Source organism: Lissotriton vulgaris, chromosome 2_2, assembly GCF_964263255.1.
Source record: "Lissotriton vulgaris chromosome 2_2, aLisVul1.2, whole genome shotgun sequence".
NCBI classification, from domain to species: Eukaryota; Metazoa; Chordata; class Amphibia; order Caudata; family Salamandridae; genus Lissotriton; species Lissotriton vulgaris.
The window spans coordinates 320,300,064-320,325,320 of NC_141688.1; the positions used below are offsets into that span (position 1 = coordinate 320,300,064).

At 53.3% G+C, this 25,257-nt stretch overlaps 1 protein-coding gene across 3 annotated transcripts in view; it reads left to right on the plus strand.

Moving 5' to 3' along the window:
- Positions 1-25,257, plus strand: part of LOC147729385 (uncharacterized) — a 387,516-nt gene that overhangs the window by 275,017 nt on the left and 87,242 nt on the right. For all 3 annotated transcript variants that reach the window (XM_086959688.1, XM_086959690.1, XM_086959691.1), the window contains exon 4: positions 18,672-18,868. In XM_086959688.1, the coding sequence (XP_086815814.1) occupies positions 18,672-18,868 (197 nt within the window). The remainder of the gene's footprint in view (positions 1-18,671; positions 18,869-25,257) is intronic.

Genomic DNA, 25,257 nt, shown 5'->3' on the forward strand with positions numbered 1-25,257 from the left:
ACTTCTCAGACCCTCAAACATTGGTGGAGTACTGTTTTAGTAACATATCATTATGAAAACGCACCCTCTAGTATTGAATCTCATACTGGAAAAAATGCTCCCTTGAAACCGTTCCCAGCATGAGGAGAACCCTTCTCCGTTGTTCCCAGAAAGCACACAATCCAAAGTCATCCAGAAGGGTTCCTTCACCTAACAGGAGATACAAAGAGAAGCAGTTCATTAAACGGTAAGATGTAGCCTCCTACTACTATCTTCCGTTCTTTAACACAGTGCTTAAGATCCGTATTTATCCAATAGAAAAGGTACACAACACCATACTCCAAATACGGCAAAGTGTAGGACTTGCCCACTACTTTCCGCTTTGGCACTTGCACCTGGATCCTCCTAATTCCACATTGTTTAATGTCTGTCTTTGTAATGGTAGCGCGTAGCGCTGCCACAGCGCTCCGCTCACGGCACGGAAAATAAATGAAAACTCGAAGTAAGCAGGAGAACACTCCACAATGTCTTGGAAGTCTAAACAAGGCAGAAAGCGTTTACTCACGCTAGAAAGACGGGAAGAATCCTCCACTCGCACCGGGTATACAACCCTTACAACAAATCTTTTACCACGCACTACCATTACAACGCAGTCATTACAACGCATACCATTACAACGCATTGCACTGGGGGGCGCTCTAGGATAGGGAATACGTTTTATTTACTATCCAACACCTTCCCTAGTGTCCACGGGGACTGGAGTTGGAATAGTAAATTAAACTATTCACTATCCAGCACCCCAAAGCGCTATGCGTTGTAATGGTATGCGTTGTAAAAACTGCGTTGTAATGGTAAGCGTGGTAAAAGTATGCGTTGTAACGTCATACATCCCTCGCACCGCTATGTAGCTAGCAACCCGCTACACTCACCGGCCAAATCGCGAGTCAGGAGAAACGACCCAAAAGTACAAGACCTGAGGAAAGGCACTCGGTAGGCACAGCGCTCGGAGAACCCGAGCGGAGTCAGCGCTAAGCCAGGGTTTCTCCGAAGCAACAGCAAAACAGCGAGTAGACCTCCACCATGCAGGAAACTCAGGTAACGAACAAAGGTGGAGATTGTAGACGACTCACGAACCAAAATCACGCACAAAGTCTCTCGGTCCCGCCCTCCGTTAGATACCGGGAAATCCACACCGGGCTCATGGGACTTGTAGTTCAACATATTAGGTAGGCACAGCTAAGAAATCCTGACACACCTTGCCCTCTCCACTCCTTACCTTCCCTGTGTACACCCTCCCCTCCGTACCTTCCCTGTGTACACCTTCCACTCTTTGCATTTCCCATGTACATCCTCCCATTCCTTATCTTCCCCGTGCACCACCTCCCATTCCTTATCTTCCCCGTGCACAACCTCCCATTCCTTATCTTACCTGTGTACTCCCTCCACTCTTTAGCTTTCATGGGTACCTCACTCCTTACCTTCCATATGTACACCCTCCAATCCTTACCTTTCATGTGTCCTCCACTCCTTCCCTTCGCCCCTCACTCCTTACGTTCTCTGGTACACACTCTGCCCTCCCCCCTCCTTACCAACCTTTCCTGTGTACACCCTGCCCTCTTCACTCCTTACCTTTTCTGTGTACACCCTCCACTCTTTACCTTTCCTATGTACATCCTTCCCTCCTTATCTTCCCTGTGTCCTCGACTCCTTCCCTTCCCAGTGTACGCCCTGCCCTCTCCACTCCTTACCTTCCCTATGTACACCTTCCACTCCTTACCTTCCCTATGTACTCCCTCTGCTCGATACCTTCCCTGTGTCCTCCACTTCTTACCTTCCCTTCGTACACAATGCGCTCTCCACTCCTTACCTACCCTGTGTCCACCCTCCACTCCTTAGCTTCCCTTTGCATTATAATCCTTACCTTCACTGTGCACTCCTCTTCTTACCTACCCTGTATCCTCCACTCCTTCCCTTCCCAGAGTACACCCTGCCCCCTCCACTCCTTATGTTCCCTGTGTACTCCCTCCACTCTTTAGCTTCCCTGTGTACACCCTCCACTCTTTACCTTTCCCATGTACATCCTCCAATCCTTACCTTCCATGTGTCCTACACTCCTTACCTACCCTGTGTATACACCCTGCCCTCCCCCTCCTTACCTGCCTTTTCTATGTACACCCTACCCTCCTTACCTTCCCTGTGTACACCCTCCACTCCTTACCTTCCCTCTGTACACCCTTCCCCTCCTTACCAATGTTCCCTATGTACACCCTCCCCTCCTTACCTTCCTATGTACTCCGTCCACTCCATACCTTCCCTGTCATTCACTTCCTCCCTTCCTTGTGTACACCATGCCCTCTCAAATCCTTCCCTTCCCTGTGTACACCCTCCACTCCTTACCTTCCCTGTGTACACCCTGCCCTCTCCACTCCTTACCTTCCCTGTATACAGCCTCCACTCCTTACATTCCCTGTGTACACCCTGCCCTCTCCCCTCCTTACCTTCCCTGTATACAGCCTCCACTCCTTACCTTCCCTGTGTACACCCTGCCCCCTCCCCTCCTTACCTTCCCTGTGTACACACTCCACTTCTTACCTTCTCTGTGTACACCCTGCCCTCTCCACTCCTTACCTTCCCTGTATACAGCCTCCACTCCTTACCTTCCCTGTGTACACCCTGCCCCCTCCCCTCCTTACCTTCCCTGTGTACACCCTCCACTCCTTACCTTCCCTGTGTACACCCTGCCCTCTCCACTCCTTACCTTCCCTATATACACCCTCCCCCTTACCTTCCCTGTGTACACCCTCCACTGCTTACCTTCCCTGTGTACACCCTCCACTTCTTACCTTCCCTGTGTACACCCTCCACTTCTTACCTTCTCTGTGTACACCCTCCACTCCTTACCTTCCCTGTGTACACCCTCCACTCTTTACCTTCCCTGTGTACACCCTCCACTCCTTACCTTCCCTGTGTACACCCTCCACTCCTTACCTTCCCTGTGTACACCCTCCACTCCTTACCTTCCCTGTGTACACCCTCCACTTCTTACCTTCCCTGTGTACACCCTCCACTTCTTACCTTCTCTGTGTACACCCTCCACTCCTTACCTTCCCTGTGTACACCCTCCACTCCTTACCTTCCCTGTGTACACCCTCCACTTCTTACCTTCTCTGTGTACACCTTCCACTCCTTACCTTCCCTGTGTACACCCTCCACTCCTTACCTTCCCTGTGTACACCCTCCACTTCTTACCTTCCCTGTGTACACCCTCCACTTCTTACCTTCTCTGTGTACACCCTCCACTCCTTACCTTCCCTATGTACACCCTCCACTTCTTACCTTCCCTGTGTACACCCTCCACTCCTTACCTTCCCTGTGTACACCCACTACTTCTTACCTTCTCTGTGTACACCTTCCACTCCTTACCTTCCCTGTGTACACCCTCCACTCCTTACCTTCCCTGTGTACACCCTCCACTTCTTACCTTCCCTGTGTACACCCTCCACTTCTTACCTTCTCTGTGAACACCCTCCACTCCTTACCTTCCCTATGTACACCCTCCACTTCTTACCTTCCCTGTGTACACCCTCCACTTCTTACCTTATCTTTGTACACCCTCCACTCCTTACCTTCCCTGTGTACACCTTGCCCTCTCCACTCCTTACCTTCCCTATATACACCCTCCCCCTTACCTTCCCTGTGTACACCCTCCACTCCTTACCTTCCCTGTGTACACCCTCCACTTCTTACCTTCCCTGTGTACACCCTCCACTTCTTACCTTCTCTGTGTACACCCTCCCCCCCTTACCTTCCCTGTGTACACCCTCCACTCCTTACCTTCCCTGTGTACACCCTCCACTTCTTACCTTCTCTGTGTACACCCTCCACTCCTTACCTTCCCTGTGTACACCCTCCACTCTTTACCTTCCCTATGTTCTCCACTCCTTAGCTGCTGCTCCCACCTTAGGTCGACACATATTCTTCTTGCCCACAGTGTTATCCGTTTTTGATGTCCAGACTCATTTATGCCTAGGATATGTGACCTTTGACCTTTTCATGGATCCCTGTTACCTCCAGTTGGGTAGACGTGCTGTGTTTTGACTGCAGACAGCAGTGTTTAGTCCTTTGTCCTTCTTCTTGGGTTAGCCTAAGTTCTCAGAGATGCCACTGAACACCTTTAAGCTCTCTCCCAGCCCCACATGGCTGTCTACAGTGCACTGCGGGTATGCAGTAGGGTCTCTGTGCTACTGAACCTGATCACCATGGCAGTGGCAGTGTCCGCACCACACATCTTGGTGAGCACCTATGTATCCCTTGATGCACCCGTGCTCAGCGTATCCCATGATGCACCGGTGCTCAGCGTATCCCATGATGCACCGGGGCTCAGCGTATCCCATATTGCGCAAGGTGCTCAGCGTATCCCATGATGCACTGGTGCTCAGTGTATCCCATATTGCGCAAGGTGCTCAGTGTATCCCATGATGCACTGGTGCTCAGCGTATCCCATGATGCATCCGGTGCTCTGCGTATCTCATGATACACCCGGTGCTCTGCATATCCCATGATGCACCTGGTGCTCTGCGTATCCCATGATGCACCCGGTGCTCTGCATATCCCATGATGCACTGGTGCTCTGCGTATCCCATTATGCACCAGTGCTCTGTGTATCCCATAATGCACCCTGTGCTCTGCATATCCCATGATGCATCCGGTGCTCTGCGTATCCCATGATGCACCCGGTGCTCTGCATATACCATGATGCACCGGTGCTCAGCGTATCCCATGATGCGCAAGGTGCTCAGCATATCCCATGATGCATCCGGTGCTCTGCATATCCCATGATGCATCCGGTGCTCTGCGTATCTCATAATGCACCCGGTGCTCTGCATATCCCATGATGCACTGGTGCTCTGCGTACCCCATGTTGCACCCGGTGCTCTGCATATCCCATGATGCACCAGTGCTCTGTGTAGCCCAAGATGCACCAGTGCTCTGTGTATCCCATAATGCACCCGGTGCTCTGCATATCCCATGATGCACCCAGTGCTCTTCGTATCCCATGATGCACCGGGGCTCTGCGTATCCCATGATGCACCCGGTGCTCTGCGTATCCCATGATGCACCCGGTGCTCTGCATATCCCATGATGCACCCGGTGCTCTGCGTATCCCATGATGCACTCGGTGCTCTGCATATCCCATGATGCACTGGTGCTCTGTTTATCCCATGATACACCCGGTACTCTGCATATCCCATGATGCACCGGTGCTCTGCGTATCTCATGATGCACCCGGTGCTCTGTGTATCCCATGATGCACCCGGTTATCTGCGTATCCCATGATGCACTCGGTGCTCTGCGTATCCCATGATGCACTGGTGCTTTGCGTATCCCATGATGCACCGGTGCTCTGCATATCCCATGATGCACAAGGTGCTCTGCATATCCCATGATGCACTGGTGCTCTGCATATCCCATGATGCACCGGTGCTCTGCATATCCCACGATGCACCTGGAGCTCTACGTATCCCATGATGCACCGGTGCTCTGCATATCCCATGATGCACCGGTGCTCTGCATATCCCATGATGCACCTGGTGCTCTACGTATCCCACGATGCACCCGGTGCTCTGCATATCCCATGATGCACCGGTGCTCTGCATATCCCATGATGCACCTGGTTCTCTACGTATCCCATGATGCACAAGGTGCTCTGCATATCCCATGATGCACTGGTGCTCTGCATTTCCCATGATGCACCGGTGCTCTGCATATCCCATGATGCACCGGTGCTCTGCATATCCCATGATGCACCGGTGCTCTGCGTATCCCATGATGCACAAGGTGCTCTGCATATCCCATGATGCACAAGGTGCTCTGCATATCCCATGATGCACTGGTGCTCTGCATATCCCATGATGCACTGGTGCTCTGTTTATCCCATGATACACCCGGTACTCTGCGTATCCCATGATGCACCCGGTGCTCTGTGTATCCCATGATGCACCCGGTTATCTGCGTATCCCATGATGCACTCGGTGCTCTGCGTATCCCATGATGCACTGGTGCTTTGCGTATCCCATGATGCACCGGTGCTCTGCGTATCCCATGATGCACAAGGTGCTCTGCATATCCCATGATGCACTGGTGCTCTGCATATCCCATGATGCACCTGGTGCTCTACGTATCCCATGATGCACCGGTGCTCTGCATATCCCATGATGCACCGGTGCTCTGCATATCCCATGATGCACCTGGTGCTCTACGTATCCCACGATGCACCCGGTGCTCTGCATATCCCATGATGCATCGGTGCTCTGCATATCCCATGATGCACCTGGTGCTCTACGTATCCCATGATGCACAAGGTGCTCTGCATATCCCATGATGCACTGGTGCTCTGCATATCCCATGATGCACCGGTGCTCTGCATATCCCATGATGCACCGGTGCTCTGCATATCCCATGATGCACCGGTGCTCTGCGTATCCCATGATGCACAAGGTGCTCTGCATATCCCATGATGCACAAGGTGCTCTGCTTAACCCATGATGCACTGATGCTCTGCATATCCCATGATGCACCGGTGCTCTGCATATCCCATGATGCACTGGTGCTCTGCATATCCCATGATGCACCGGTGCTCTGCATATCCAATGATGCACCGGTGCTCTGCATATCCCATGATGCACCGGTGCTCTGCATATCCCATGATGCACTGGTGCTTTGCGTATCCCATGATGCACCGGTGCTCTGCGTATCCCATGATGCACAAGGTGCTCTGCATATCCCATGATGCACTGGTGCTCTGCGTATCCCATGATGCACTGGTGCTCTGCGTATCCCATGATGCACAGGTGCTCTGCATATCCCATGATGCACAGGTGCTCTGCATAGCCCATGATGCACCGGTGCTCTGCGTATCCCATGATGCACAAGGTGCTCTGCATATCCCATGATGCACCGGTGCTCTGCATATCCCATGATGCACCGGTGCTCTGCATATCCCATGATGCACCGGTGCTCTGCATATCCCATGATGCACCGGGGCTCTGCATATCCCATGATGCACCGGTGCTCTGCATATCCCATGATGCACCGGTGCTTTGCGTATCCCATGATGCACCGGTGCTCTGCGTATCCCATGATGCACCGGTGCTCTGCATATCCCATGATGCACCGGTGCTCTGCGTATCCCATGATGCACAAGGTGCTCTGCATATCCCATGATGCACAAGGTGCTCTGCATATCCCATGATGCACAAGGTGCTCTGCATATCCCATGATGCACTGGTGCTCTGCATATCCCATGATGCACTGGTGCTCTGTTTATCCCATGATACACCCGGTACTCTGCATATCCCATGATGCACCGGTGCTCTGCGTATCCCATGATGCACCCGGTGCTCTGTGTATCCCATGATGCACCCGGTTATCTGCGTATCCCATGATGCACTCGGTGCTCTGCGTATCCCATGATGCACTGGTGCTTTGCGTATCCCATGATGCACCGGTGCTCTGCGTATCCCATGATGCACAAGGTGCTCTGCATATCCCATGATGCACTGGTGCTCTGCATATCCCATGATGCACCGGTGCTCTGCATATCCCATGATGCACCGGTGCTCTGCATATCCCATGATGCACCAGTGCTCTGCATATCCCATGATGCACCGGTGCTCTGCATATCCCATGATGCACCGGTGCTCTGCATATCCCATGATGCACCTGGTGCTCTACGTATCCCACGATGCACCCGGTGCTCTGCATATCCCATGATGCACCGGTGCTCTGCATATCCCATGATGCACCTGGTGCTCTACGTATCCCATGATGCACAAGGTGCTCTGCATATCCCATGATGCACTGGTGCTCTGCATATCCCATGATGCACCGGTGCTCTGCATATCCCATGATGCACCGGTGCTCTGCATATCCCATGATGCACCGGTGCTCTGCGTATCCCATGATGCACAAGGTGCTCTGCATATCTCATGATGCACAAGGTGCTCTGCATATCCCATGATGCACTGATGCTCTGCATATCCCATGATGCACCGGTGCTCTGCATATCCCATGATGCACCGGTGCTCTGCATATCCCATGATGCACTGGTGCTCTGCATATCCAATGATGCACCGGTGCTCTGCATATCCCATGATGCACCGGTGCTCTGCATATCCCATGATGCACTGGTGCTTTGCGTATCCCATGATGCACCGGTGCTCTGCGTATCCCATGATGCACAAGGTGCTCTGCATATCCCATGATGCACTGGTGCTCTGCGTATCCCATGATGCACCCGGCGCTCTGCATATCCCATGATGCACAGGTGCTCTGCATATCCCATGATGCACCGGTGCTCTGCGTATCCCATGATGCACAAGGTGCTCTGCATATCCCATGATGCACAAGGTGCTCTGCATATCCCATGATGCACTGGTGCTCTGCATATCCCATGATGCACTGGTGCTCTGCATATCCCATGATGCACCGGTGCTCTGCATATCCCATGATGCACCGGGGCTCTGCATATCCCATGATGCACCGGTGCTCTGCATATCCCATGATGCACTGGTGCTTTGCGTATCCCATGATGCACCGGTGCTCTGCGTATCCCATGATGCACAAGGTGCTCTGCATATCCCATGATGCACTGGTGCTCTGCATATCCCATGATGCACCCGGTGCTCTGCATATCCCATGATGCACAGCTGCTCTGCATATCCCATGATGCACCAGTGCTCAGCGTATCCCATGATGCACCAGTGCTCTGCGTCTCCCAGGGTGCACCCGGTGCTCTGCGTATCCCATGATGCACTCTGTGCTCTCCGTATCCCATGATGCACTGGTGCTCTGCGTATCCAATGATGCACCAGTGCTCTGATGCATCCTGTGCTCTGCATATCCCATGATGCACCCGGGGCTCAGCATATCCCATGATGCACCAGTGCTCTGCGTATCCCATGATGCACCCCGTGCTCAGAGCTCTGCATATCCCATGATGCACCCGGTGCTCTGCGTATCCCATGATGCACTCGGTGCTCTGCATATCCCATGATGCACTGGTGCTCTGTTTATCCCATGATACACCCGGTACTCTGCATATCCCATGATGCACCGGTGCTCTGCGTATCTCATGATGCACCCGGTGCTCTGTGTATCCCATGATGCACCCGGTTATCTGCGTATCCCATGATGCACTCGGTGCTCTGCGTATCCCATGATGCACTGGTGCTTTGCGTATCCCATGATGCACCGGTGCTCTGCATATCCCATGATGCACAAGGTGCTCTGCATATCCCATGATGCACTGGTGCTCTGCATATCCCATGATGCACCGGTGCTCTGCATATCCCACGATGCACCTGGAGCTCTACGTATCCCATGATGCACCGGTGCTCTGCATATCCCATGATGCACCGGTGCTCTGCATATCCCATGATGCACCTGGTGCTCTACGTATCCCACGATGCACCCGGTGCTCTGCATATCCCATGATGCACCGGTGCTCTGCATATCCCATGATGCACCTGGTTCTCTACGTATCCCATGATGCACAAGGTGCTCTGCATATCCCATGATGCACTGGTGCTCTGCATATCCCATGATGCACCGGTGCTCTGCATATCCCATGATGCACCGGTGCTCTGCATATCCCATGATGCACCGGTGCTCTGCGTATCCCATGATGCACAAGGTGCTCTGCATATCCCATGATGCACAAGGTGCTCTGCATATCCCATGATGCACTGGTGCTCTGCATATCCCATGATGCACTGGTGCTCTGTTTATCCCATGATACACCCGGTACTCTGCGTATCCCATGATGCACCCGGTGCTCTGTGTATCCCATGATGCACCCGGTTATCTGCGTATCCCATGATGCACTCGGTGCTCTGCGTATCCCATGATGCACTGGTGCTTTGCGTATCCCATGATGCACCGGTGCTCTGCGTATCCCATGATGCACAAGGTGCTCTGCATATCCCATGATGCACTGGTGCTCTGCATATCCCATGATGCACCTGGTGCTCTACGTATCCCATGATGCACCGGTGCTCTGCATATCCCATGATGCACCGGTGCTCTGCATATCCCATGATGCACCTGGTGCTCTACGTATCCCACGATGCACCCGGTGCTCTGCATATCCCATGATGCATCGGTGCTCTGCATATCCCATGATGCACCTGGTGCTCTACGTATCCCATGATGCACAAGGTGCTCTGCATATCCCATGATGCACTGGTGCTCTGCATATCCCATGATGCACCGGTGCTCTGCATATCCCATGATGCACCGGTGCTCTGCATATCCCATGATGCACCGGTGCTCTGCGTATCCCATGATGCACAAGGTGCTCTGCATATCCCATGATGCACAAGGTGCTCTGCTTAACCCATGATGCACTGATGCTCTGCATATCCCATGATGCACCGGTGCTCTGCATATCCCATGATGCACTGGTGCTCTGCATATCCCATGATGCACCGGTGCTCTGCATATCCAATGATGCACCGGTGCTCTGCATATCCCATGATGCACCGGTGCTCTGCATATCCCATGATGCACTGGTGCTTTGCGTATCCCATGATGCACCGGTGCTCTGCGTATCCCATGATGCACAAGGTGCTCTGCATATCCCATGATGCACTGGTGCTCTGCGTATCCCATGATGCACTGGTGCTCTGCGTATCCCATGATGCACAGGTGCTCTGCATATCCCATGATGCACAGGTGCTCTGCATAGCCCATGATGCACCGGTGCTCTGCGTATCCCATGATGCACAAGGTGCTCTGCATATCCCATGATGCACAAGGTGCTCTGCATATCCCATGATGCACCGGTGCTCTGCATATCCCATGATGCACCGGTGCTCTGCATATCCCATGATGCACCGGTGCTCTGCATATCCCATGATGCACCGGGGCTCTGCATATCCCATGATGCACCGGTGCTCTGCATATCCCATGATGCACTGGTGCTTTGCGTATCCCATGATGCACCGGTGCTCTGCGTATCCCATGATGCACCGGTGCTCTGCATATCCCATGATGCACTGGTGCTTTGCGTATCCCATGATGCACCGGTGCTCTGCATATCCCATGATGCACCGGTGCTCTGCGTATCCCATGATGCACAAGGTGCTCTGCATATCCCATGATGCACAAGGTGCTCTGCATATCCCATGATGCACAAGGTGCTCTGCATATCCCATGATGCACTGGTGCTCTGCATATCCCATGATGCACTGGTGCTCTGTTTATCCCATGATACACCCGGTACTCTGCATATCCCATGATGCACCGGTGCTCTGCGTATCCCATGATGCACCCGGTGCTCTGTGTATCCCATGATGCACCCGGTTATCTGCGTATCCCATGATGCACTCGGTGCTCTGCGTATCCCATGATGCACTGGTGCTTTGCGTATCCCATGATGCACCGGTGCTCTGCGTATCCCATGATGCACAAGGTGCTCTGCATATCCCATGATGCACTGGTGCTCTGCATATCCCATGATGCACCGGTGCTCTGCATATCCCATGATGCACCGGTGCTCTGCATATCCCATGATGCACCAGTGCTCTGCATATCCCATGATGCACCGGTGCTCTGCATATCCCATGATGCACCGGTGCTCTGCATATCCCATGATGCACCTGGTGCTCTACGTATCCCACGATGCACCCGGTGCTCTGCATATCCCATGATGCACCGGTGCTCTGCATATCCCATGATGCACCTGGTGCTCTACGTATCCCATGATGCACAAGGTGCTCTGCATATCCCATGATGCACTGGTGCTCTGCATATCCCATGATGCACCGGTGCTCTGCATATCCCATGATGCACCGGTGCTCTGCATATCCCATGATGCACCGGTGCTCTGCGTATCCCATGATGCACAAGGTGCTCTGCATATCTCATGATGCACAAGGTGCTCTGCATATCCCATGATGCACTGATGCTCTGCATATCCCATGATGCACCGGTGCTCTGCATATCCCATGATGCACCGGTGCTCTGCATATCCCATGATGCACTGGTGCTCTGCATATCCAATGATGCACCGGTGCTCTGCATATCCCATGATGCACCGGTGCTCTGCATATCCCATGATGCACTGGTGCTTTGCGTATCCCATGATGCACCGGTGCTCTGCGTATCCCATGATGCACAAGGTGCTCTGCATATCCCATGATGCACTGGTGCTCTGCGTATCCCATGATGCACCCGGTGCTCTGCATATCCCATGATGCACAGGTGCTCTGCATATCCCATGATGCACCGGTGCTCTGCGTATCCCATGATGCACAAGGTGCTCTGCATATCCCATGATGCACAAGGTGCTCTGCATATCCCATGATGCACTGGTGCTCTGCATATCCCATGATGCACTGGTGCTCTGCATATCCCATGATGCACCGGTGCTCTGCATATCCCATGATGCACCGGGGCTCTGCATATCCCATGATGCACCGGTGCTCTGCATATCCCATGATGCACTGGTGCTTTGCGTATCCCATGATGCACCGGTGCTCTGCGTATCCCATGATGCACAAGGTGCTCTGCATATCCCATGATGCACTGGTGCTCTGCATATCCCATGATGCACCCGGTGCTCTGCATATCCCATGATGCACAGCTGCTCTGCATATCCCATGATGCACCAGTGCTCAGCGTATCCCATGATGCACCAGTGCTCTGCGTCTCCCAGGGTGCACCCGGTGCTCTGCGTATCCCATGATGCACTCTGTGCTCTCCGTATCCCATGATGCACTGGTGCTCTGCGTATCCAATGATGCACCAGTGCTCTGATGCATCCTGTGCTCTGCATATCCCATGATGCACCCGGGGCTCAGCATATCCCATGATGCACCAGTGCTCTGCGTATCCCATGATGCACCCCGTGCTCAGAGCTCTGCATATCCCATGATGCACCCGGTGCTCTGAATATCCCATGATGCACCCGGTGCTCAGTGCTCTGCAAATCCCATGATGCACCTAGTGCTCTGCGTGTCCCATGATGCACCCGGTGCTCAGCGTATCCCATGATGCACCCTTGTGCTCTGCATATCCCATGATGCACCCTTGTGCTCTGCATATCCCATGATGCACAGGTGCTCTGCGTATCCCATGATGCACCCGGTGCTCTTGGAACATACCTCCCATGCTCAGTGGAGCCGCACTGCCACATGCAAACATGGAGGCTGAAATCATAAGTTCAGTGAAATAACCGTTACTGATGCTCCAGTGTCTGTGAGAGCGTCACTCCCACCTCACTAACAATCACTGTGCAGTTCTGTGAATGCCACATTTTCAATCCTGTTCCTGCAATGAAGAGTACAAGGACCTCTTGGCCATCTCTGCTTCCTTCCAAGGATGCCTTAGGCGTACAAGCGGCTTGGATTGTTTACACTTGCCGCAGTGACGTCCACCTCCCTCTCATGTTCTGCAAACCTTTGCACAACGCTTGGCTTGCCCCCATGATGGAGTGCGCCTACAGCTGCTGGGGAGCACTACCATCCTTCCACTGCTACTTCTCCGAAGGTCATCCCTTGTCCACTAGATCAACAGAGCTCTTGGGTCTTTGTCCAGCTGAGGTGCTTGCCAGCTTCTGCAGGTGTGAGTAAAATTGTTCAATTGCCCCCAAACCTGTTTTGCCTGGGCATGAAATGAATCTATCATAGCCAGTGATTACCTGCGCCACCAGAGGACTCATTGTGGTTGGTACCACAACACATTTCTATCCTTGGCACCAGTGCTTACCAACAGGACAAAGATTTTATTGTCCCAAAATGAACGAGAAGAAAAGCCTCTTGGCAGTGCCTTCCTGCAGTTCCATCTTGGTGCTGCTGGCATTGTTGAAACATGGAGAGTACCTGATGGAAGCCGGTTGATTAGTGCCCCTGTGAGACCCTCAACTAGACCACCAATTCATCAGCAACAGGCACTGTGGTGACCAGAGGTTACGGGTGCATCACAGGGGTCTACTTGTCACCGAGGATGCTATGCACAAAGTGGTTACTCCACAGTCACGTGGTCAGGCAGGTAATAATGTCAGGAGTGGCAGCAAAAGGGCAGAAACGAATCCTGTTTGCCCACGGACACGCACATGCAGCAGGCGCAAGCCTGTGTAAAAGCGTCTTTGTGGGGATCCCAGTGGAAATGTGTTCACCTTCCATGCACCAACATCCTTTTTTCCTACCCCCCTTGCTTTTTTTCTCGGTCTGTTCCCCTCGTCTCTCTGATCACTCTGCCTGGGCTGCTCATTTCCATTCCCCACCTCTGCTTCCAGTTGTCTTGGGTCCTCATCTCTCCGTCTCACAGTCTCTATTGGTCTTCGCCATCTCCGCCTCTGCCAAGTCTGCTGCTCCCGGTCTCTACTGGTCTTCTCCATCTCCGCTCCTCCCATATTTGCTTCTCCTGGTCTCTACTGGTCTTCTCCATCTCCGCTTCTGCCATGTCTGCTTCTCCCAGTCTCTACTGGTGTTCACCATCTCCACTCCTCAAATATCTGCTTCTCCCGGTCTCTACTGGTCTCCACCATCTCCGCTCCTCACATGTCTGCTTCTCCCGGTCTCGACTGGTCTTCACCATCTCCACTCCTCAAATGTCTGCTTCTCCCGGTCTCTACTGGTCTTCACCATCTCCACTCCTCAAATGTCTGCTTCTCCCGGTCTCTACTGGTCTTAACCTTCTCTGCTCCTCAAATGTCTGCTTCTCCCAGGTCTCTTCTGATCTTCACCATCTCCACGCCTTCCATGTCTGCTTCTCCCGGTCTCTACTGGTCTTCGCTATCTCCGCTTCTCACATTTCTGCTTCTCCCGGTCTCTGCTGGTCTTCACCATCTCTGCTCCTCACATGTCTGCTTCTCACGGTCTCTACTGGTCTTCACCATCTCCACTCCTCAAATGTCTGCTTCTCCCGGTCTCTACTGGTCTTCACCATCTCCACTCCTCAAATGTCTGCTTCTCCCGGTCTCTACTGGTCTTAACCTTCTCTGCTCCTCACATGTCTGCTTCTCCCGGTTTCTTCTGATATTCACCTCTCTGCCCTCCTAATCTCTACTCGTCTTCACCCTCTCTGCCTCTGTCATGTCTGCTTCTCTCGGTCTCTACTGGTCTTCACCATCTCTGCTCATCCCCTCTCTGCCCTCCTGTTCTCTACTCGTCTTCACCATCTCCGCCTCTGCCATGTCTGCTTCTTCCGGTCCCTACTGGTCTTCACCATCTCTGCTCATCCCCTCTCTGCCCTCCTGTTCTCTACTCGTCTTCACCATCTCCGCCTCTGCCATGTCTGCTAATCCCGGTCTCTACTGGTCTTCACCATCTCCGTTCCCCAAATGTCTGCTTCTCCCGGTTTCTACTGGTCTTCACCTTCTCTGCTCCTCACATGTCTGCTTCTCCCGGTCTCTTCTGATCTTCACCATCTCCGCCTCTCCCGTGTCTGCTTCTCCCGGTCTCTACTGGTCTTCACCATCTCCGCTCCTCACATTTCTGCTTCTCCCGGTCTCTACTGGTCTTCACAATCTCTGCTCCTCCCCTCTCTGCCCTCCTGTTCTCTACTCGTCTTCACCTTCTCTGCCTCTGTCATGTCTGCTTCTCTCGGTCTCTACTGGTCTTCACCATCTCCACGCCACCCATGTCTGCTTCTCCCGGTCTCTACTGGTCTTCACCATCTCCGCTCCTCACATTTCTGCTTCTCCCGGTCTCTACTGGTCTTCGCCATCTCCGCTCCTCACATTTCTGCTTCTCCCGGTCTCTACTGGTGTTCGCCATCTCCGCTCCTCACATTTCTGCTTCTCCCGGTCTCTACTGGTCTTCACAATCTCTGCTCCTCCCCTCTCTGCCCTCCTGTTCTCTACTCGTCTTCACCTTCTCTGCCTCTGTCATGTCTGCTTCTCTCGGTCTCTACTGGTCTTCACCATCTCCACGCCACCCATGTCTGCTTCTCCCGGTCTCTACTGGTCTTCACCATCTCCGCTCCTCACATTTCTGCTTCTCCCGGTCTCTACTGGTCTTCGCCATCTCCGCTCCTCACATTTCTGCTTCTCCCGGTCTCTACTGGTGTTCGCCATCTCCGCTCCTCACATTTCTGCTGCTCCCCTTCTCTACTGGTCGTCACCATCTCCCCTCTCCCCTCTCTGCCCTCCCGGTCTCTACTGGTCTTCACCATCTCCGCTCCTCACATGTCTGCTTCTCCCGGTCTCTACTGGTCTTCACCATCTCCGCTCCTCCCATGTCTGCTTCTCCCGGTCTCTACTGGTCTTCACCATCTCCGCTCCTCACATGTCTGCTTCTCCCGGTCTCTACTGGTCTTCACCATCTCCGCTCCTTCCATGTCTGCTTCTCCCGGTCTCTACTGGTCTTCACCATCTCCGCTCCTCCCATGTCTGCTTCTCCCGGTCTCTACTAGTCTTTACCATCTCCGCTCCTCCCATGTCTGCTTCTCCCCGTCTCTACTGGTCTTCACCATCTCCGCTCCTCCCATGTCTGCTGCTCCCCTTCTCTACTGGTCTTCACCATCTCCCCTCTCCCCTCTCTGCCCTCCCGGTCTCTACTGGTCTTCACCATCTCCGCTCCTCACGTGACTGCTTCTCCCGGTCTCTACTGGTCTTCACCATCTCTGCTCCTCCCCTCTCTGCCCTCCTGTTCTCTACTCGTCTTCATGCTCTCTGCCTCTGTCATGTCTGCTTCTCTCGGTCTCTCCTGGTCTTCACCATCTCCACGCCTCCCATGTCTGCTTCTCCCGGTCTCTACTGGTCTTCACCATCTCTGCTCATCCCCTCTCTGCCCTCCTGTTCTCTACTCGTCTTCACCATCTCCGCCTCTGCCATGTCTGCTTCTTCCGGTCTCTACTGGTCTTCACCATCTCCGCTCCTCACATGTCTGCTTCTCTCGCTCTCTACTGGTCTTCACCATCTCCGCTCCTCACATGTCTGCTTCTCTCCGTCTCTACTGGTCTTCACCATCTCCGCTCCTCCCATGTCTGCTTCTCCCGGTCTCTACTGGTCTTTACCATCTCCGCTCCTCCCATGTCTGCTTCTCCCGGTCTCTACTGGTCTTCACCATCTCCGCTCCTCCCATGTCTGCTGCTCCCCTTCTATACTGGTCTTCACCATCTCCCCTCTCCCCTCTCTGCCCTCCCGGTCTCTACTGGTCTTCACCATCTCCGCTCCTCCCATGTCTGCTTCTCCCGGTCTCTACTGGTCTTCACCATCTCCGCTCCCCCCATGTCTGCTTCTCCCGGTCTCTACTGGTCTTTACCATCGCCGCTCCTCCCATGTCTGCTTCTCCTGGTCTCTACTGGTCTTCACCATCTCCTCTCCTCGCATGTCTGCTTCTCCCGGTCTCTACTGGTCTTCACCATCTCCGCTCTTCCCATGTCTGCTTCTCCCGGTCTCTACTGGTTTTCACCATCTCCGCTCCTCCCATGTCTGCTTCTCCTGGTGTCTACTGGTCTTCACCATCTCCTCTCCTCGCATGTCTGCTTCTCCCGGTCTCTACTGGTCTTCACCATCTGATCTACTGCCATATCTGCTTCTCCTGGTCTCTACTGGTCTTCTCCATCTCCGCTGCTGCCAATACTGCTTCTCCTGGTCTCTACTGTTCTTCACAATCTCCGCTCCTCAAATGTCTGCTTCTCCCGGTCTCTACTTGTCTTCACCATATCTGCTCCTCCCATGTCTGCTTCTCCCACTCTCTACTGGTCTTCACTATCTCCTCTCCTCCCATGTCTGCTTCTTCTTGTCTCTACTGGTCTTCCCATCTCCGCTCCAGCTATGTCTGCTTCTCTTGGTCTCTACTGGTCTTCATCATCTCCCCTCCTCCCATGTCTGCTTCTCCCGGTCTCTACTGGTCTTCACCATCTCTGCTCCTGCCATGTCTGCTCTTCCTGTCTCTACTGGTCTTCACCATCTCTACTCTTCCCATGTCTGCTTCTCCCGGTCTCTACTTCTCTTCACCATCTCCGCTCCTCCCATATCTGCTTCTCTCAGTGTCTACTGGTGTTCACCATCTCTGCTCCTCCTCTCTTTGCCCTCCCGGGCTCTACTGGTCTTCCCCATCTCCTCTCCTGCCATGTCTGCTTCTCCCGGTTAATACTAGGGATTATAATTACATAACAGTTATCTTTCCCTTTAATTAACCAATTTTTATCCTTGCCAACTGGGAGCAGGAATTAAACTTTGGCTCACTAGTTAGGTAAATATTTAAATATCACTTACACCACCCTGCACTTTACACTGCACTGCACATATCCTCACAAAATAAGTGCTCCTACGTAAGCCCACAAGTCGCAGCACGCCTCAAGCAGTAGATGCTTGGGATGGCCCCAATGATGAAGCATGTCACCTAGGGACAACCCTGGGTGAGTGAGGGGACTCAGGAAAAGACATTTTTCTTTTCGGCTAACAGAGGTTGGTTTCCACCCAATTCGTGAACCACCCGTATGTCGTTGGCTAGGTTCTTTTGATCCGTCATCCACTGATCCTTTTTGCTACACTTTGAACACATAGGAGGGTGAACCTAGCCCAATCCTCCTTCTCCCCCTGTTTTTGATTGATACTCCACCGGTCTTCGCCATCTCTGCTCCTGCCATATCTGCTTCTCCTAGACTTTACTGGTCTTCGCCATCTCCACTCCTCCTCTGTCTGCCCTCCCTTACCTTAAACTCCCCTGTCTTTGCAGGAGGGACCTCGGTGTGGACGATGATGACGTCTCCTCTCGCGAAAGGCCTTTTCCATGGCGCTATTGACATGAGTGGCTCCTACGTATACACCGCGACCATGGCCCAGGCGGAGAAGGACAACCAGGTCTTCTTGAAGAACACGGGCTGCAAGGATCTGCAGTGTTTGAGAGCTCTGACCGCAGACAAAATCTTAAAGGTAAAATATTATCTGTACCCTCCCCCTATCCACAGTCCGAGTGCCCACCCAGAAACAGGACTTGCAGGAACTGAAACTGTGGAGGTAGTCTTGTGTTTCACTCCCACATACTAGTCGACTGAGTGATTCCTGGCTGGTGACCCAGCATAGTGTGAGCCAGACATGAGTAATGTATCCATGGGTGCCCTGGAGCTCAGCAAAGCCTTATGTACCACACGCAAGGAGGGACAGGGGTAGGCGGGGAGACGTTTGGGAGAATGGGAATGGGAGGGGGAGGTGGAAAAGAGGGCGGTCCGGCACTGTTCTGCTCAGTCCATCAACTCAAGCCGCAGATCTGTCGCCGCATGGACCCCGGGTCAACCTGATAGTGTTAGTTGGGGAGGTTCATCGCAGTTGCTCCCAGCATTCTCTCTGATGGATCGCTGAACTGTGACTTTGTAACCAGCCAGAGAAGAAGCAACCCCCTTGTGGGCAGTGAGTGCTGGATAAAAGTGAAAGAGAAACACTGCAGTACGTCAGCCTCTTCACACTCATGAGCAATATGGGTTGACTGGAAAATTCAGGCTGCATATCACTAATTGCTAATTAAGAAATGTGATATTGCAGTGTACAGATTGTCATCTCACAAAGTGTTCCAACTCCCGCAATATCGTACTACTAGCTGTTGTAGAAGGGAAAACTCCAAACCAATAACCTGAGGCAGGATAGAGGTGGGACACCAATGAGGAGGGAGCGCCTTCTGCAGGATAGAGGTGGGACACCAATGATGAGGGTATGCCCTCTGCAGGATAGAGGTGGGACACCAATGAGGAGGGGGCGTCCTCTGCAGGATAGAGGTGGGACACCAATGAGGAGGGGGCGCCCTCTGCAGGATAGAGGTGGGACACCAATGAGGAGGGAGCGCCTTCTGCAGGATAGAGGTGGGACACCAATGAGGAGAGGGCGCCCTCTGCTGGATAGAGGTGGGACACCAATGAGGAGGGAGCGCCTTCTGCAGGATAGAGGTGGGACACCAATGATGAGGGTATGCCCTCTGCAGGATAGAGGTGGGACACCAATGAGGAGAGGGCGCCTTCTGCAGGATAGAGGTGAGACACCAATGAGGAGGGGGCGCCCTCTACAGGATAGAGGTGGGACACCAATGATGAGGGTATGCCCTCTGCAGGATAGAGGTGGGACACCAATGAGGAGAGGGCGCCCTCTGCAGGATAGAGGTGGAACACCAATGAGGAGGGGGCGTCCTCTGCAGGATAGAGGTGGGACACCAATGAGGAGAGGGCGCCCTCTGCAGGATAGAGGTGGAACACCAATGAGGAGGGGGCGCCCTCTGCAGGATAGAGGTGGGACACCAATGATGAGGGTATGCCCTCTGCAGGATAGAGGTGGGACACCAATGAGGAGAGGGCGCCCTCTGCAGGATAGAGGTGGAACACCAATGAGGAGGGGGCGTCCTCTGCAGGATAGAGGTGGGACACCAATGAGGAGAGGGCGCCCTCTGCAGGATAGAGGTGGAACACCAATGAGGAGGGGGCGCCCTCTGCAGGATAGAGGTGGGACACCAATGAGAAAGGGGCGCCTTCTGCAGGATAGAGGTGAGACACCAATTAGGAGGGGGCGCCCTCTGCAGGATAGAGGTGGGACACCAATGAGGAGGGGGCGCCCTCTGCAGGATAGAGGTGGGACACCAATGAGGAGGGGACGCCCTCTGCAGGATAGAGGTGGGACACCAATGAGGAGAGGGCGCCCTCTGCAGGATAGAGGTGGAACACCAATGAGGAGGGGGCGTCCTCTGCAGGATAGAGGTGGGACACCAATGAGGACGGGGCGCCCTCTGCAGGATAGAGGTGGGACACCAATGAGAAAGGGGCGCCTTCTGCAGGATAGAGGTGGGACACCAATGAGGAGAGGGGGTCCTCTGCAGGATAGAGGTGGGACACCAATGAGGAGGGGGCGCCCTCTGCAGGATAGAGGTGGGACACCAATGAGGAGAGGGCGCCCTCTGCAGGATAGAGGTGGAACACCAATGAGGAGGGGGCGCCCTCTGCAGGATAGAGGTGGGACACCAATGAGAAAGGGGCGCCTTCTGCAGGATAGAGGTGGGACACCAATGAGGAGGGGCGCCCTCTGCAGGATAGAGGTGGGACACCAATGAGGAGAGGGCGCCCTCTGCAGGATAGAGGTGGAACACCAATGATGAGGGGGCGCCCTCTGCAGGATAGAGGTGAGACACCAATGAGGAGAGGGCGCCCTCTGCAGGATAGAGGTGGGACACCAATGAGAAAGGGGGGCCTTCTGCAGGATAGAGGTGGGACACCAATGAGGAGAGGGCGCCCTCTGCAGGATAGAGGTGGGACACCAATGAGGAGGGTATGCCCTCTCAGGATATAGGTGGGACACCAATAATGAGGGGGCGCCCTCTGTAGGATAGAGGTGGAACATCAATGAGGAGGGGATAGAGGTGGATAGAGGTGGAACACCAATGATGAGGGGGCGCCCTCTGCAGGATAGAGGTGGAACACCAATGAAGAGGGGGCACCCTCTGCAGGATAGAGGTGGAACACCAATGAGGAGGGGGCGCCCTCTGCAGGATAGAGGTGGAACACCAATGAAGAGGGGGCACCCTCTGCAGGATAGAGGTGGGACACCAATGAGGAGAGGGCACCCTCTGCAGGATAGAGGTGGAACACCAATGAGGAGGGGGCGCCCTCTGCAGGATAGAGGTGGGACACGGATGAGGAGGGGGCGCCCTCTGCAGGATAGAGGTGGAACACCAATGAAGAGGGGGCGCCCTCTGCAGGATAGAGGTAGAACACCAATGAGGAGGGGACGCCCTCTGCAGGATAGAGGTGGGACACCAATGAGGAGGGTATGCCCTCTCCGGATAGAGGTGGGACACCAATGAGGAGGGTATGCCCTTTCAGGATAGAGGTGGGACACCAATGAGAAAGGGGCGCCCTCTGCAGGAAAGAGGTGGGACACCAATGAGGAGGGGGCGCCCTCTGCAGGATAGAGGTGGGACACCAATAATGAGGGGGCGCCCTCTGTAGGATAGAGGTGGAACACTAATGATGAGGGGGCGCCCTCTGCAGGATAGAGGTGGAACACCAATGAGTAGGGTATGTCCTCTCAGGATAGAGGTGGGACACCTATGAGAAAGTGGCGCCCTCTGCAGGATAGAGGTGGGACACCGATGAGGAGGGGGCACCCTCTACAGGATAGAGGTGGAACACCAATGAGGAGGGGGCGCCCTCTGCAGGATAGAGGTGTTACAGCAATAAGGTGGGGGCGCCCTCTGCAGGATAGAGGTGGGACACCGATGAGGAGGGGATGCCCTCTACAGGATAGAGGTGGGATACCAATGAGGAGGACCGCCCAACATCTGCTCAAGCCCTACGCTCAAGGGAAACAACAGGGAAACACCAAAAAAAGGTGTGCAAGTGGGAGTGGGAACCAATGAATGCACTAGCGAAAGTGCCTCACCACACACTGTGTTGGTCGGTGCGACTGAACGCTCCAAGTTCAAGGAAAAGTACACACTTCAGGGTTGGCCAGGAAGTGCTTCCTTCTGAACCCTAAAGCACCGACTGAAACCACGGGCAGCACAAGCCGATCCTCCACAAGGGAAAGGCCAACGCAGAGACACAGCGTCTTCACCTGCTGTAGTGCCTGGGTGGGGCCTTCACTGCACATCCATTCCACGCACCCACAGCACAGGATGGCGCCTCCTCAGGTGCACCGAGACACAGCACACCTTGCACCTCTCACCTACGTCTAACTTTAACCAGACCAATCCTCACTACCTGGACTATAACAAGATGCATGCGTCTGTTGCTATCCTGAACATTTGGTAGAGATGTGTTTCTCCTGGATCTGCGGTGGACACCCCCGAAGACCTCAAGTCAACCTCATCTGGGAGAAACCAGACTGGATTAAGGGCCAGATGAAGCTGGGGAGATGGAAGGGCTCATATAGAAAGAGAGCATGTAGTGGAGAGAGTTGAGAGAGCTTAGCAGGGGGAGCACGTGCTAGAGTGCAGTCTTATGTTCAGGCATCACTTCGAGCATCTTCCGAGATTGAAGCCACTTCTGGACTCAACAAGGACATTGACTTTGGGGCAGACTTCCCTTACCTTCTTAACGAATATGGTAATCCCGGGTGCTTCCCATTTGGGAATGGATACCGCCCAAATATATTCTCATCTTTGGTCTTTATCTTTGACCTGCCCAGAATTTTCTTTCTGGTTCTTGGTTGTTGTTTTTTATGAAAATTTAAAATGTTGATGTTTCCTTCTTTATTGGATTGTTTGGGGTTTTCCAGTCCAGTATCCTTTAGGTGTAACAATCTCCTTTAGGTGCGGGCAGGCGCAAGGTTCCTGGCCAGAAGCTGATGAACATGACTGTTTTTCTCTGATTTCACTTTTTCCAGCGCTGCCTCGGATTCCCATTGAATTGAGAAAGAGTTCCTTGGGTGTTTTTCCTGGTTGTGTGGACATGGGGTTGGAACTCTCCTAGTGGTCATCGGGGAGAGTAGCAGAATAGGAGGGTCCGCAGTTCCCATCATTTTTAGGTCTGACATTATCCAAGACCTTTTGAATTTAATGAGATAATGTGAATACAATACGTATAGGGCCTTTCCGCCAGCCTACATCATCCATTGGCCTGTTATTATGTCATTTACATTTTGCTCTGCCCACTACAGCATGGGGCAACAGATCAGTTTACTACAGCCATTGGTTAACTCCCCTGTGAGTCATGACCGTCTGACCTTTCACAAAAGTCAAATAAACACATGATTTAGATCCCTTCAGTGCCAAGTACAAGGCCAAAGGCTGGCAGCCAAGGGCAGATCTATTGGACTTGCCAATGCTTTTTCCATACTGTTTGCAGTTTTATCCCTACATGTATAGTGTCCTGGGTTGGGCTGTAGAATTTCTGAGGTCTTAGTATTTTTTTGTTTTTATTTCTGTTTTTCATCACAATAGTCACAATACTGCCATTGTAAAAACCCTTACAAAAGACATTTACTAATACATATCCTTACATTTGCATGTACCAAAAATAGTATACATTGTGTGCATAGAGAAACTATATTGAGTGATGTGTTTGTGGTGCGGTTTAGGTGACATACAAACTGTGTCTGTGAGGGCCAAGGTGTGTCCATGTGTTGTGGGCTTTGATTGTGTGCAAGAGTTGCCCTTCCATGGGTTGTATCACTGAGGATGCATTGGTGGTCTCGCATTCAGGGCCTTGTTGAAGTTGCAGAGCTGACCTAGCATGGGTTGCAGGCGTTCCCTTCCATGGGTTGTATCACTGAGGATGCATTGGTGGTCTTGCATTCAGGGCCTTGTTGCAGAGCTGGCCTAGCGTGGGTTGCAGGCGTTCCCTTCCATGGGTTGTATCACTCAGGAGGCATTGGTGGTCTTGCATTCAGGGCCTTGTTGAAGTTGCAGAGCTGGCCTAGCGTGGGTTGCAGGCGTTCCCTTCCATGGGTTGCATCACTGAGGATGCATTGGTGGTCTCGCATTCAGGGCCTTGTTAAAGTTGCAGAGCTGGCCTAGCGTGGGTTGCAGGAGTTCCCTTCCATGGGTTGTATCACTGAGGATGCATTGGTGGTCTTGCATTCAGGGCCTTGTTGAAGTTGCAGAGCTGGCCTAGCGTGGGTTGCAGGCGTTCCCTTCCATGGGTTGCATCACTGAGGATGCATTGGTGGTCTCGCATTCAGGGCCTTGTTGAAGTTGCAGAGCTGGCCCAGCATGGGTTGCAGGAGTTCCCTTCCATGGGTTGTATCACTAAGGATGCATTGGTGGTCTCGCATTCAGGGCCTTGTTGAAGTTGCAGAGCTGGCCTAGCGTGGGTTTCAGGCGTTCCCTTCCATGGGTTGTATCACTGAGGATGCATTGGTGGTCTCGCATTCAGGGCCTTGTTGAAGTTGCAGAGCTGGCCCAGCATGGGTTGCAGGAGTTTCCTTCCATGGGTTGTATCACTAAGGATGCATTGGTGGTCTCGCATTCAGGGCCTTGTTGAAGTTGCAGAGCTGGCCTAGCGTGGGTTTCAGGCGTTCCCTTCCATGGGTTGTATCACTCAGGAGGCATTGGTGGTCTTCCATTCAGGGTCTTGTTGAAACTGCAGAGCTGGCCTAGCGTGGGTTGCAGGCGTTCCCTTCCATGGGTTGTATCACTCAGGAGGCATTGGTGGTCTTGCATTCAGGGCCTTGTTGAAGTTGCAGAGCTGACCTAGCGTGGGTTGCAGCAGTTCCTTTCCATGGGTTGTATCACTAAGGATGCATTGGTGGTCTCTCATTCAGGGCCTTGTTGAAGTTGCAGAGCTGGCCTAGCGTGGGTCGCAGGAGTTCCCTTCCATGGGTTGTATCACTGAGGATGCATTGGTGGT